The sequence below is a fragment of the Bemisia tabaci genome, chromosome 3 (genome assembly GCF_918797505.1).
Source record: "Bemisia tabaci chromosome 3, PGI_BMITA_v3".
NCBI lineage: Eukaryota > Metazoa > Arthropoda > Insecta > Hemiptera > Aleyrodidae > Bemisia > Bemisia tabaci.
The window spans coordinates 58,597,058-58,610,067 of record NC_092795.1 but is presented as its reverse complement, the minus strand read 5'-3'; the positions used below and the strand labels follow the sequence as shown (position 1 = coordinate 58,610,067).

The following is a 13,010-nucleotide window of genomic DNA, read 5'->3' as shown; positions in this document are numbered from 1 at the left end:
CAGTCAGCCAATTTGCATCAGCTTTGAATTACATTTTAGAAAATACAATGATACTCAAATGAGAAAAAAACCAAAAATTCCTCTAAATTTTGAAGGCTTCGTTGCAACTATTGCATTTAATATGTATAACAGAGAAAGAAAATTATATTATTCGAACTAGGCACTGACTTGTACCGCAAATGTTAATCTTCTCATCCAAAAGTTTCTAGACAAATCTGCCCCTTAAGTGATGATTTTTGGGGGCCTCAAGACCTCAGCATTTGTGGTTTCAAATTCAAATTTTTTCCATCACTTTGATTGATGAAATTTCATTCCTCAAGAAGTGTCGGTTACATTAAATATGTATTTCTTCCCAAAAATGTTACATGGAATTCTGAGATCAAAATTGAAAGAAGCTATTCTCCTGTAAAACTGACAAATCAGTCCAAATTTCTCGTTCAAGAGGCTCCACGAGTCAACCCGTCCTTACAATCAAAGGATATTCTACCATGGTCTGAAGGGTCAAAAGCACTCGTTAAAGATCATTTCACAGATCGAGAAACCTGAGGACGGTGCGAAATTGATTCTACACTCCTTCGTAAATAGGCTCAGTCGGTTATCTTGAAATTTTTTTGTCCAAAATCGAGGAAGAATGACAAGGAACTCGGCATTAAGTAAAATATAATTTTAGAATTTTGAAATCAAGATTGCAGGAGAAAGGAGATAGGAAAAACAAATCAAGTGGCTTCGATAAAATTATATTTAATTGAATTAATTAAATAATCTATCTACATATTTGAAAATATGCACAAGCATAGGTACCTACATAAATAATCATATTTATGCAATCATCTGTATTTACATAAAATTGAATTGAATAAAAATAAATAAAAATAACATTTCACTCTGTACAAATATATATAGAGAGATAAGCTGATACAAATCTAGTAAAAACATTTGCTGTTCAATTTGCAGCAAATAATGTTAAGTAAAGAGCTATCAAAATAATGCAGGTAGGCAAATTTAGATAAGATGAAAATGATAGACTACCGTTTAAGAAAGAAAACAGGTTCAGACGCGTATTATTCCATCTACAGTATAATTACCAAAATGGACTGATTTCAGTTTATGAGTATCCCTGAAAATTGAAGCTCATTGAGCATTAGTGGAATTTCAAAGGAGTTAATGTGTTGATGGAAGTTTTAATACACAGGGTAAACGTTAAAAATTAAAGCAGCTGTAGAGTGACGGAATGGACTAATCAGATGTTCTGCCTGCCACAGCTATATTGATAGCAATCATAATAACTAAATATTAGGAACCAAATACGAATACATGAAATGAGCAAAAATACTGTTTGACTTAATAACAAAACTACATATCTGACTAGCGACTGTTTTCCCTGGCAAAAATTGGTGGTAAGAACTCCTTCTAAAATACCATCCAAGTCACCGTGACTTGGGCACACATTTCTGACAACTTTCTCAGCCATGACTATGCACTTTTACAGCTGGCTCAACTGAAAGATTTAGTAACTATCAGGTATTCCATGGTATTTATGAACAGGTCCCTACTACCAAAGTTTAACAGGGTTAATAACTATCATTATTATTAAAGTTAATGAGGTGAGGTAAGCATACTTTAAGGAAAACTAACTAATGTTCTTCTTAAAAGTTCATAATAGGATAAAATATTGACTGAGAGTTTTACTTGCTAATGTGAGTCACAAATGCAAATTAAAGACTTGGGCATATCATGAGAGCACGATAAACTCTTTCACTCACCTAAATCAGGATGTTCTCATCAAGTTATGCCTTCAGAGCAGCAAATCGTTTTTGAGGGATTAGGTGACAGATCTTTTAGATGTGAGCACAACTCAGTGGGGGAGAAAGAAGTCGCTGCACTTACAAAAAATAAATGCTAGAAGTTTAGCTGATGGACTATCAGACAAGTCTAATTTTAAGTTCTAAACCTCTCTAGTCAACAGTTCTTGGAACTTCAGGAAACTTGCTGTCCTCTAAAATGAAAATTTTTGTTGAAATTGCCCGTTCTTTCAAATTTTTTTACACAAAATTTTAGAAAAAACTTCAGAAGAATTGTATGGAAGTCACATTGGGTCCCAGGGAATTGTCATTAATTGCTTCCTTCATAAAAATTGATTGGATGTGACATAAAAGCATTATTGCTTATTGCAGAAATGTGGTTATTCAGTTTCATTCTAGATACATAACAAATTTAAATCCTAAGTATCAGAATTCCTTGCGATAAAAAACAGAATGTTTCCATTAAGAAATCTCATTCCCTGCTACTCATATATCGACATTTAAATGAACATATAACTTGATTTTAAATCTCATCATTAAAGTGAAGAAATTAATTATAAAAATATCTGTACAGATGAAGTATTTTTGACTCATACTAACAGTGCATCTAGAATATGCCAATATGACTGTCATCTACTTATTATCCTGAGAACGTGGTAGAAAATTGTAGGCCTTTTTTAACTTACTACACCTCAATTTGTCTCTATCAAGTATTTTTAAATTCAGCTCTTGAGTGCAACAGGTTTCCTTTATAGTTCAAGCACACTTGTAAAACTTAATTTAAAAAGTTCAGAAAAATCTCAATATGTTTGAGAAATTATGTCTCCTAAACTGTACAGAAACTTTTTTGGTATAAAGAAAAACATTAATTCTCTCGTGATGCCTGTATAGGAACTCAGTTCTTTGTGGAGAGTTTTAATGGAAAGTAAAAAAATGCACAATATCAAGTCCTTTTCTGAGGTTAGACGTAAAGGCTTCACAGCCTCTAAACGTAACTAACACATCTAAAGCTAAGGGAAAACATCGAGATCTGATACCATATAAGGACAACTTAGTGGGTTGAAAGAAATAAAAAATACTGAATCAGACAAAAAATCAATTAATTGAAACAAAAGTTCAAGAAGAACAGCTAATTATCAACAATTTCATTCAGTTGACGTTACTGGATAGTTTTAATTTATCAAGCCTGAAAAAAGATAGTGAAGTTTAAAATAGAGTAGAGTTTGCGCCAAGTAAGTTATTAAACCTTAGGAGAACGACGAAAGATCTGTCATCTTTATCCTTCCATGTAATTCATGTATGAAAATGTAGATGGCGCTCTTCTTTCGCACTCGCACAGTTGCCCTACAAATACGGCATTAGCTTGAATGAGTCATTTAGAAGTCTGATTCTAATTTATTCTGAAAACATGATAATGTTCAGTTTCAAGGCGATTGAAATTATTTTGAGAGATTTTGCTATCCTCAACTTACGAAAGGGTGTTTTCTTTATCTTTCAAAATGTTTAGGTATTAATGTTGTTCCCTGCATTTGAAGCTTTTAATTTTTTTTTTTCAATGCCTTCATTTTTAATAGAAAACGTTATCATGGTGATGGCTTAAAATTTTACGAAAATAATTTTCAAGTCTTAAAAAAAAGAAAAAATGTTCGAACTTCAGCTCAATAATTTTCCATTTCAATGATAAAGATGCTTGTATTGTTGTTTTGTCTTTTGTTTTTTTGTTTTTTTAATGTTAAATTTTTAGTGCATTTGTTTCTATCAGAACAACTACAAATAAAATTCAGATACAAAATTTGATTTCAACACCCACGTCTTTTCAGAATTTTGATATTGAGAGAAAAGACCTACCTGAGACTGACTGCAAAAGCATCATAAGTGGAAGAAGCGTATTAATTTACTGCCTAGTTTTGAAAACACTTGCATGCACCGAAATAAAAGAACTGTTAAGCCTACTTACAAAGAATGATGAAAATTATTTTGGGCCATGGGTGAGAAGTTTTTGAGCTTGTGACAGTTAACATTTTCTTTGCGAAAATCTTCTTAATGAAAAATTTACAGCAGCAATATTGAGGACAAATGAAGAGTAGCATTTGAAAGATGATGATCTTTGAAATAGTGGCTGTTGGCAGCAAATTGTTATAAAGTTTTGCAATGAAGCTAGTACTTAATGAAGACCAGCTTGAAAAAATAAATGCACCATACAGAACTTTTGCTTTAATTAATCGTTTTTATTTTTTGTCCTAACAGAAATTGTAACTAACGGACCACTGAAAACTGAAACATCACATGCAAATTTTAGGAAAATAGGGACTGCTACAATGTACAAGAAGGGGGTATACTGCCCACCGGCACATTTTTAAGAACGCTTCTTACATAGTTGGAATAAAATATACATCTTTCTGTGCATTTTAATCATACAATTGTACACTTTACAAACAATTTAGGTAATAATAATTACAGGGAATGTTAATGATTATGCAATAAAAGTTATAAAAAAAAGTTGATAAGCGGGAGAGTAACGGTAGTCGCGGTAATAATAATTCTAATAGTAATAATAATCACCTATCGCATAAAAACAACAACAATAAAATACTTAAACTAACTTTCTCATTAAGTTTGGTTCCAAAATCGCTTTTTGTGGCATTTAATTATGGGTATAAAGATGACTTGATCTGCTACTATTAATACCCTCTTTTCCTCAAGAATTTCCAAATGAGAAATAGAATTAAATGATGTATTCTGAAACACTTCTGAACATTTTCACAGAAACACTTAAAAGGGCAAAGATATATTTGTTGAAGCAACTGATAGAATCACACCCCTGCAGGAATGGAAATTTGCAATTCGCTCTGACTAAGAGACCAACACAAACTAATATTAGATGCTTTGCTTTGGTACTTCAAACTGCTGGTCTCTATTACTTCCTTCTGGTTATTCTAATAAGTATCAAACAAATTAGTACTGTTTGATAATGGAGGACTAGAAATATTTTAGTTATTGGATGACTTGAGAAATATCATTCATAAAATGTTTCAAGATGGCAAATACAGCTCAATGATTGTAAAATAGATGCTGCTGAGAGGAAAAGAAAGTTAACGCAAATTTACACGAAAGAGCACTGGATTGGCAAAAATTACGTTTTTTGAACCCTAAGAGAGAAAAGAGACAAAACCTTTGCATCTTCAGCCTATTATTTCAAAATAATTAGTACTTGGACTAAAGCTACTTATACGACTTAAAGTTGAAACATAATTACTTTAATCACATGTAAATTACTTATGCCAGAATTTTGAAATTCACTCTAAGTAGCACCTTTTCCAAATCTCCTGACAGTTTGAATTTCATGAAGTCGAACAAGGATTAAAAAAACAAACTGACAAAGTAATCGCATACTTTCTTGATGCATACATGTTGAAAATTAAAAACTACTCTTGATTTTTAAAATGCGAAGAAATCTGGCTCAGAATACAATTAAAATAAAGTTTGTAAAACTTTTGTTACCCTTAAAGAGGATAAAAGAATTATTATTCTTGTTTTTTCAGAGCTGAATTGGATAAATTAGGTTTGAATTAACAATGTAAGTGAAAAATGATCTAAAAACTAATGAAAGTGGAGCACAGAGAACTCCATCGATTCTATTTTGAGCTAGCGATCAAATTCAATGATCTACAAGAGTTATTGAGACAAGATGAAGCTACAGAAATACAACTAAAATTTAAACCTTGCAGTTCCATAAATCACCTTCAAGTAAAAGTTTGCAACCTTTTTTTGAGTTTGCTGCTGTGTCAAATGTACAAATGAAGGAATATCTGTGCTGTTATGACAGCTGAGATTTGAGTTCTGATTACTGTCTAAAATGACAATCGTACCATCCCCCCTCCCACCAAAAAACAAGACTTACACATTCCAGAGGTTATTATGATAACACTTTTTCTTTCATTTTTTTTTTTTTTTTTTTACCACAAAGTACTGAAATAAAGTTTGTTTGAAAACATTGCAACCATTTATATTCTAAAGGAAACAAATGATATTGAAGGATTTTAAATGGCTAATATGACTACCTGGATAAAAAAAAAAAATTTAATAAAATCTGAAGTCTTAAATTTTTTCAACTTCATCAAACACAGCATGGGAAATTTCTCATGACAAAATAAGGCGCAATAAAGTAATTTTGTTTTGAACAATTTTGGTTTCGAAAAATTCCTTATGATTGAGAAAATTTTAGAATGATAACAACCATAAGATTTAATATTCAAGAGAAACAATTCTAAAATTTGTAAAAAAGCAACATTTTATATTTTAATATCAAAACTTCAGCTTTAAAACATAAAATTTCCTAAAATATGCAAAAGATGAAGCTACTTAGCTTCTGCGGTAGGCGAAATATGAACTGTCCACGATCTCTTCTGATTCAGAACTGTCAAAACTAATTTAACAAATTATTGTCAGAACAACTTCAATATAATTAATACAGCTCAAATAAATTATTGTCAACGCGACTGAATCTGTTATAGAATACAAATTATCGTCAAATCATTGTTCCTTCAAGTCACCCAGCATGTATTATTAATCCTGAATTTCACTAAACATATCTGTAAAGCTTACATTCTGCTAACTTTAATTGAAGATAAAAAAAAATAAATAAATAATTATCTTAAGATTTCACATTAGAAGTGATGCTTATATTAGAGGAGAATAAATTTATTTCTTAATATTAAATGGAATAGGAAGGGGTGGGATCATTGTGCGTACATGTAGAAATTGCTTTGAATTATTATTTATAGTAAATTTGATTTTGCATTCTCGTGGAGATTAATGAAATACGAGACGCATGAAATTCAACTGTTTTCTTCCTCTCCACGCAGAAAGAGCAATGATGAAAAGAAGGTCCGCAGTAATTTTGCAGAATGAAACTGATGCAATTCTCTTTAAATTTGACTAACATGAAATCTCAGCAATGCAGGTATACTCACAGATGTAAACATCTTTGCAACAATCATAATGGCTTTACGTGAAGATTCTATGATGTTGGGAGATCCCTGCACTTAAAGAAACAATTCTGACAGATAAAACATGCAAATTTTTCTTATTTTCTTACATGAATTCTTAGAGGTCGCTAGAATATGGGAAGAGTGAACATAGACAAACAATATGCACATGAAGTAGGTAGCTCAATGCAAGGTTGAACATGGATGGTTATTAACAGTCTTAATGGAGATAGAATGATAATAATCTAGGGTATCTACTAAGGATAATAAATCAAATAAAAATCAAAAACCAAAATAAAATACAATAACTAATTATACCTAATACATAATTACATCAATAAAAAACTATAAAATGAGAGAGATAGCAAAGAAATAGTAATATCTAATGATAATTAAATAATTAATAACAGATATAACAGTCCAATAATTAGGTCTCAATAACATTTAAATTTTTGTCTTTCATTCAGCCATCAATCTGCAACAAAGAGGCCTAAAGATCTCCTATGCACAAAAAATATTTATGATATTTACAAGGACAATAAGTTAAGTATTTTAGGCTTTCATTTAGTTAAACATAAGAAAACAGCAAAACAATGCCTAGCATTCAACTATGTGCCGTTGAGATTGAGGGTCAGGTGATGTTATCGTAGGAGCGGATCGAGAGGGCGCATGTAATGGCGCTGTCTGTAAGGAAGGTTGTACCCTGGGTGGGATAAGGTCAACTGAAATGTATACAGATGATGTCACGCAGTCTCCCTTCTCTGCAGAGGACAAGACAGCTGCTCTCTGTGAAAGAAAAAAATTCAGATACCTTTTATTAAATGTTCCTTTCTTTAATGTGCCATATTACCAGATTAAAATTTTACATAATTTCATACCTGATGGAGGTACTCATTTAATTTTAGATTCATGTAGATAAAACGGTATTTTCTTCATATATACCCACCAGAGATTTTCTAGCTTCACAACTTTTTCTTTTGAAAAAGAGTAGTATACAAAAACAAAAGCAGTGCTTAAAATCAAAGTATCAGCAACCATATGTATTAGATACAACATTAGGGAATCATTTTACAATCCTGCATGCTATCTAAGCATGCAGCGAAGTTTTTTAAGCTTTCCTTTTTTTTAAGGAAGACTCAAGTATTGCTCTCGGCAGACAGTGAATAAATGAGTTCACTATGGAGAAACACACGAAATTTCTAGATATGTCATGTATGAAGGAGCAGACTGGAGCCGCTAAATTAACCCGGAATACTAGCCAATCAGTTCCCAGAACGACCCATTTTAGATGATTTTCGCCAAGGGCACAAACCAGCGTGCATTACCCTGGATATCAACATGCCTGCTTGATTTTCCTACCGATCTTCTCGTTCCTGCTTGCAGAAATACATAATAAGTGTACACCCTGTGGTTGTAATAAGGTAATGGTTCTCACCTGACTATGCAGATTCGCTCGAGGAATTTTGGTAAGAGGTGCTGAATTGCATCGTCGGGCAAATGGTAGTCGCCTTTCAATGTCACCGCCACTCCCATCCACACAACTAAAAAAAAGGACAAAATCAAGTTAAACATCATTATACTATGAAAAGACGATAAAGTGACTTGAAGCTGTCTCAAACTGTAAAAAGCATTTTTAGAGGCTTAGTAGCATGAAAGTACTCACAGGAGGGAAGCTTGCAAAATTTAAATGAAGGGCGAATCTATTTTGTTCATTCATTTAAAGTTAAATTTCTGGAGGATTTTGATTAGGGCTCCAGCTCCTAAGCTAAAGGATATTTTTGACTGTGTTTCATAAAAGAACACAGGGCCGGATTTACCTACTTGCCACCCATGGGCTGCTAGTATTTTGCCGCCCCCTTCTCACTCATTTTGAAACATCAATGAAAACCATCAAATGAACATGCCAGCGAGGGAGGTGTGCATAATACGCGTTTACTGGTGTTGAACACATTTTTTGGGAAAGCCCTGTCAACACTTCTAGCAAAAGTTCACGGAACTTTGCACGAAAGTTAAGTTTCGTAAACCTATCTCTGTGTGGACAAGGCCTTCCATTCATAAGAAATGAACGAACAAATTATGAAAGAACAAACATAAATGTGGTTCAATGATTTTAACTGCCGCCGCGCCTCGCAGACCGCATTGTGTTTGACGCAATGCGTGAAGTATTCACGCAGTCATGTAGGCGCTATGCGTCTCACGCTGATCGCACTGTGTCTGCCGCAATGCGTGAGGTATTCATGCATTCTCGTAGGCGCTATCCGTTTCACGCTGTCCGCAATGACCGCACTGTGTTTGATGCAATGCGTGAGGTATTCGTGCAGTCTTGTAGGCGCTAATATGTGTTACATGCCGATCGCCGCGCCGAGGGCTTCTCCTTTTCATCTCAAGTCCTCGTCATCATCTCTCTCTAGGAAAGTCGCCCCGTTCCAGGCCAAATTGCGTGTTTGGTTTCTCTCTTGACTCGACTAATTAAAGGTGCTGTCTCTTGTATCACTGAAAGACGACAAAAGTAGAAATTACAATACTCTCAGAAAATTAGAGATTTTGTCGCCTTTTCTCGTTTGTAATTTTTTTTTCTAAATCCGAATTTTTTTTTATACCTACATTTAAAAAAATTGCAAAATTTGCCGCCCCCTATAGATTTGCCGCCATGATGGGCCGCGGCCCATGTGGCCACCCCCTTAATCCGGCCCTGAAAGAGCATAAGATTTGCAAATTAGACAATAAAATATTTGAAAAAATTACCAAGTGCCTGCTGCTAGGCGTTGTTGTTTGTGTCGTCGTTGTATATGTATATACATGGATACACCAGCAAACACGACTAGTAAGACAGCAATCGTTGCTCCAGATGCTATACTTGCAGTTTCCAAAAGCACAGCTTTTCTCGTTGCTGGAAAAAAAGAACCAAATGATTAGATGATAAGTTAAAGAGACAGAGACTTTAGTTTTAAAAAAAAGGAGTCAAATTTTCAAAGGTGAAACTTGGGCTTGATCCATTTTGGGCTATATAAATTTATAATGTCAGTTTTTCCCTTCGAACAGAAGACGACGATGGCTCAGCGAAGTTTAAAGTGGAGTTGTACAAAATTCGTTGATTTCGGCTGTTAAAAGATAGCTCTTTTGACGGATAATTTGAAGAAAAGATCCAGTTCTCAAAATTCAAAGTCTAAAAAATTATGAAAACCAAATAGTCGAGACCTCATTCCTCGACGGTGGAACGGTGCAAGCTCCTCTCGTTGGCAACTTGTCACCTTCCGGCCGAATTATCACAAGCGCGATGCGACGTTTCAAAATTTCCACCGCCATTTATTTTTTTACAGAGAAATTGTAGGTTGAATCCGTTTGCAAACGCTGAATTTATCGGCAGCACTTGTAAAGAAAATCGAGTGAAATTTTCGGACAGCTTCGTTGAAAAATTTCTCTGTTAAAAAATAAAACGCCGGCGGAAATTTTGAAACGTCGCACGGCGCTTGTGATACTTTGGCCGGAGGGTGACGAAGTATTCTTCCCTCTATGATTCCCTTCGCATACTCCTCTATCATGCGCCGAAACAAGACGACTGCCGCGGCAAAATGTTCGGTTGGCCAGTTATGAATTGGACATATTTCTGCTAAAAGGAACTATGTGCATAGGGATTGCGTGTGATATAGTTCCTTTCAGCACAAATACGTCCAATTTATTCCGATAACTGCCTAGCGCGGGGCCTGAGCGGGAGGCCATTTCGAAAAGAATTGAACTTTATCGTGAAGAGGGAAATCGCCTGCTGAGTAAAACCGGGTGGAATTCTGTTTATTCCTCCTGCCGAGTTCTGTCGTCCTACGGAAGACAGCCGTAAGTCCACTTCTGTGGTGAGCCGCGACTGGCACATGCTCGTAAGTGTCTCGAGGCTCCACTTGCGGCCTCTTCCGTAGCAAACCCCACCGGCTGGCGGCGGTAAGTCTGTCACAAGGCTCAACATCGAATTAACTAAATACAAGAGAGGATATATTGGGTACGTGTATACATATGCAAGGATTTTTGTTCTCATATAATACGCGGCGCTTTGTTCGTGCCTTTCTTAATCTGCTTAATATATGATCATATCTGGAAAAGAAGTCCTCAGCTCCCGGCACGATTGGGGGCTTGGAGGACAAGGCGCTTAAGTGCAGTTTTTGCTATTTCGAGTGATACGTGTTTCAAGTTTCTAAATTACATGGGTCCTCATGGGAAAAAGAAAGTTCAGACTGACTTTTTGATGCTTGAAAATCGGAATTTGGGAGCGAATTTTTCACAGAATATGCATTAGGACTAGTATAACTTAAAATCATCAGTAACTCAATTATTTCAAAAACTGTTCTTGTGCGCCTTTTTCTCCAAGCTCCTCAATTCACCTGAAAAAATTCTGATTCGCTACCGCAAACAGCGGTAATTTCTGCAATGCACTATTCTTTCACGACTGGTTACTTGGTAATCAATTGATTACTTTAGAGTTGACTGAAGAGAAAGGGTCGGTGCGTAAAAAAAATAAAAATCTTCGATGATGATAGTCAATTGGTACTAAAAACAAAGTTCGGATAGGAAAATCTTAGAAACTTACGCAAGTAGGACCCCTCTAAGTCCTTGAATTCGCATCTTTGCCCCATAAAACCATCAGCGCATCTGGAAAAAAAAATGAGATTCATCAATCAAACATGTTTAAATAATGATACATAAAGGTGACTGATAAAAAAAAATCATTAATTATAACATTTATGATAAAATAGACCATTGTAGAAAAGTTAGTACTTGCATTAGGCCTTTAACTAACTTTTCCACATGTACTTTCCTAACATCCTTGCGCGGGAAAAATGGATTGCTGATTTAAAAATTAAATTGTTAAAATATGTGTCCGACATATTTCAAACGTACATTTTACAGTTTGGAACCACTGAGGGTGGTTAAATCGGCATTTTTGTACTGTAAAATCTACATTGAAACATGTCGGACTTTGGTTCCAACTGCAAAATTGTTTCATCAGCAATTTAATTTTTCCCAAGCGAGATCCAAAATATAATCCATGGGTTGCTATTTCTACATTTACCACGATCCGAAAAAGTCACTTTCTCTCCCTTTTTGTGCGTTCGATTCCGAGAGGAGGGCGCGAGTTTAGTGGAACCCCGAAGTCTCATTAATTATCCATCGGTTTATTTACTTTGGAGGCGGCAATCGGGAGCGAGTTTTTGATCACTGACGGGAGGTGTATAGAAGCGAGAGAGGCGTTCGGAATGTCTCCGGTATTTACAGAGGCCACGGATGTGAGGGACGCCCTGGGAACAGGAGGATCCGAGTCGAAGAGCGGAGCGGATAAGGGCAAAGGACAGGGGGCTTTGGCGAGGTTCCTTTATTCCTCGGGAGTTTTTTCTCGGCGCTTTTCCCCGGAACAAGTGAAATGCGGATAATGCACTGTCAAGAAACTTCATTAAAACAGACGGGCTTTTGTTGGCGCGGAGCGGGATAATCCGCGGACTCCGAGCGAAGTCATGTCCCGGGCCGTGACTCTCACCTGAGTCACCTGTGTCTTCGCGCCGCGCGCCCACCTCGGGTCCCATCCCGCCCGACGCGACGCGGCCACACGCACTTGCCCAAAATACCCCGTCCCACCACTAACTCATACTCCCGCACTGCTAAGGAATAACGCCGTATCAATATTCCAGAGTTTCCAAATTTCCTTCGATGAAATCTTTATATTCCAGGAAAGTTATGAATATTTGGGCCGCGTTAAACAGAAAGGAACCAAGTCACATCAGCTACTGCCAAATTAAATTGGGAAATGTAATTTTTTACATGATAACGGTTGTGCGGATTTACGTGCAAATAGAGGATTTTCTCCATATCCACTCATGGATTCCGCGAAAATGTGTCGCCACTACTGGGCTACACAGCGAAACGCGTGATACAACTATTTCAACTTCCACGTGGGTAAAATTGCAGCTCTGCAAAATGAAGGGGAACATGAACTCTTTCTGGCTGACTCAAAGACTTAAACGCATGAGTAGAAAAGTTGGGTGGGGCGAAACACGCGATCCAACTATTTTGACTTCTAGGAGGATGAAATTATAAATCCACAAAATGAAGGAGGGCATGGTGTTCTATAACATTCCAGCTATTCAGTTCGTCAAACTCAACTTTCGGTTCGTATAATCGAACTGACTGACGAGAGTGAAAGAACTCATGAAAGAGGCTCGGTTCCATGATCCGAACG

The 13,010-nt window shown here is 35.8% G+C and overlaps 1 protein-coding gene across 3 annotated transcripts in view; it reads right to left on the bottom strand.

Annotated features, from left to right (window-relative positions):
• Positions 1-721: 721 nt before the first annotated feature.
• LOC109030732 (protein spitz) overlaps positions 722-13,010 on the bottom strand; it is a 269,815-nt gene continuing 257,526 nt past the window's right edge. For all 3 annotated transcript variants that reach the window (XM_019041830.2, XM_072298892.1, XM_019041829.2), the window contains 4 exons: positions 11,367-11,428; positions 9,536-9,680; positions 8,226-8,331; positions 722-7,576 (listed from right to left, as the gene is read on the bottom strand). In XM_019041830.2, coding sequence (XP_018897375.1) covers positions 7,388-7,576; positions 8,226-8,331; positions 9,536-9,680; positions 11,367-11,428 — 502 coding nt within the window. In that variant the 3' untranslated portion in view covers positions 722-7,387. The remainder of the gene's footprint in view (positions 7,577-8,225; positions 8,332-9,535; positions 9,681-11,366; positions 11,429-13,010) is intronic.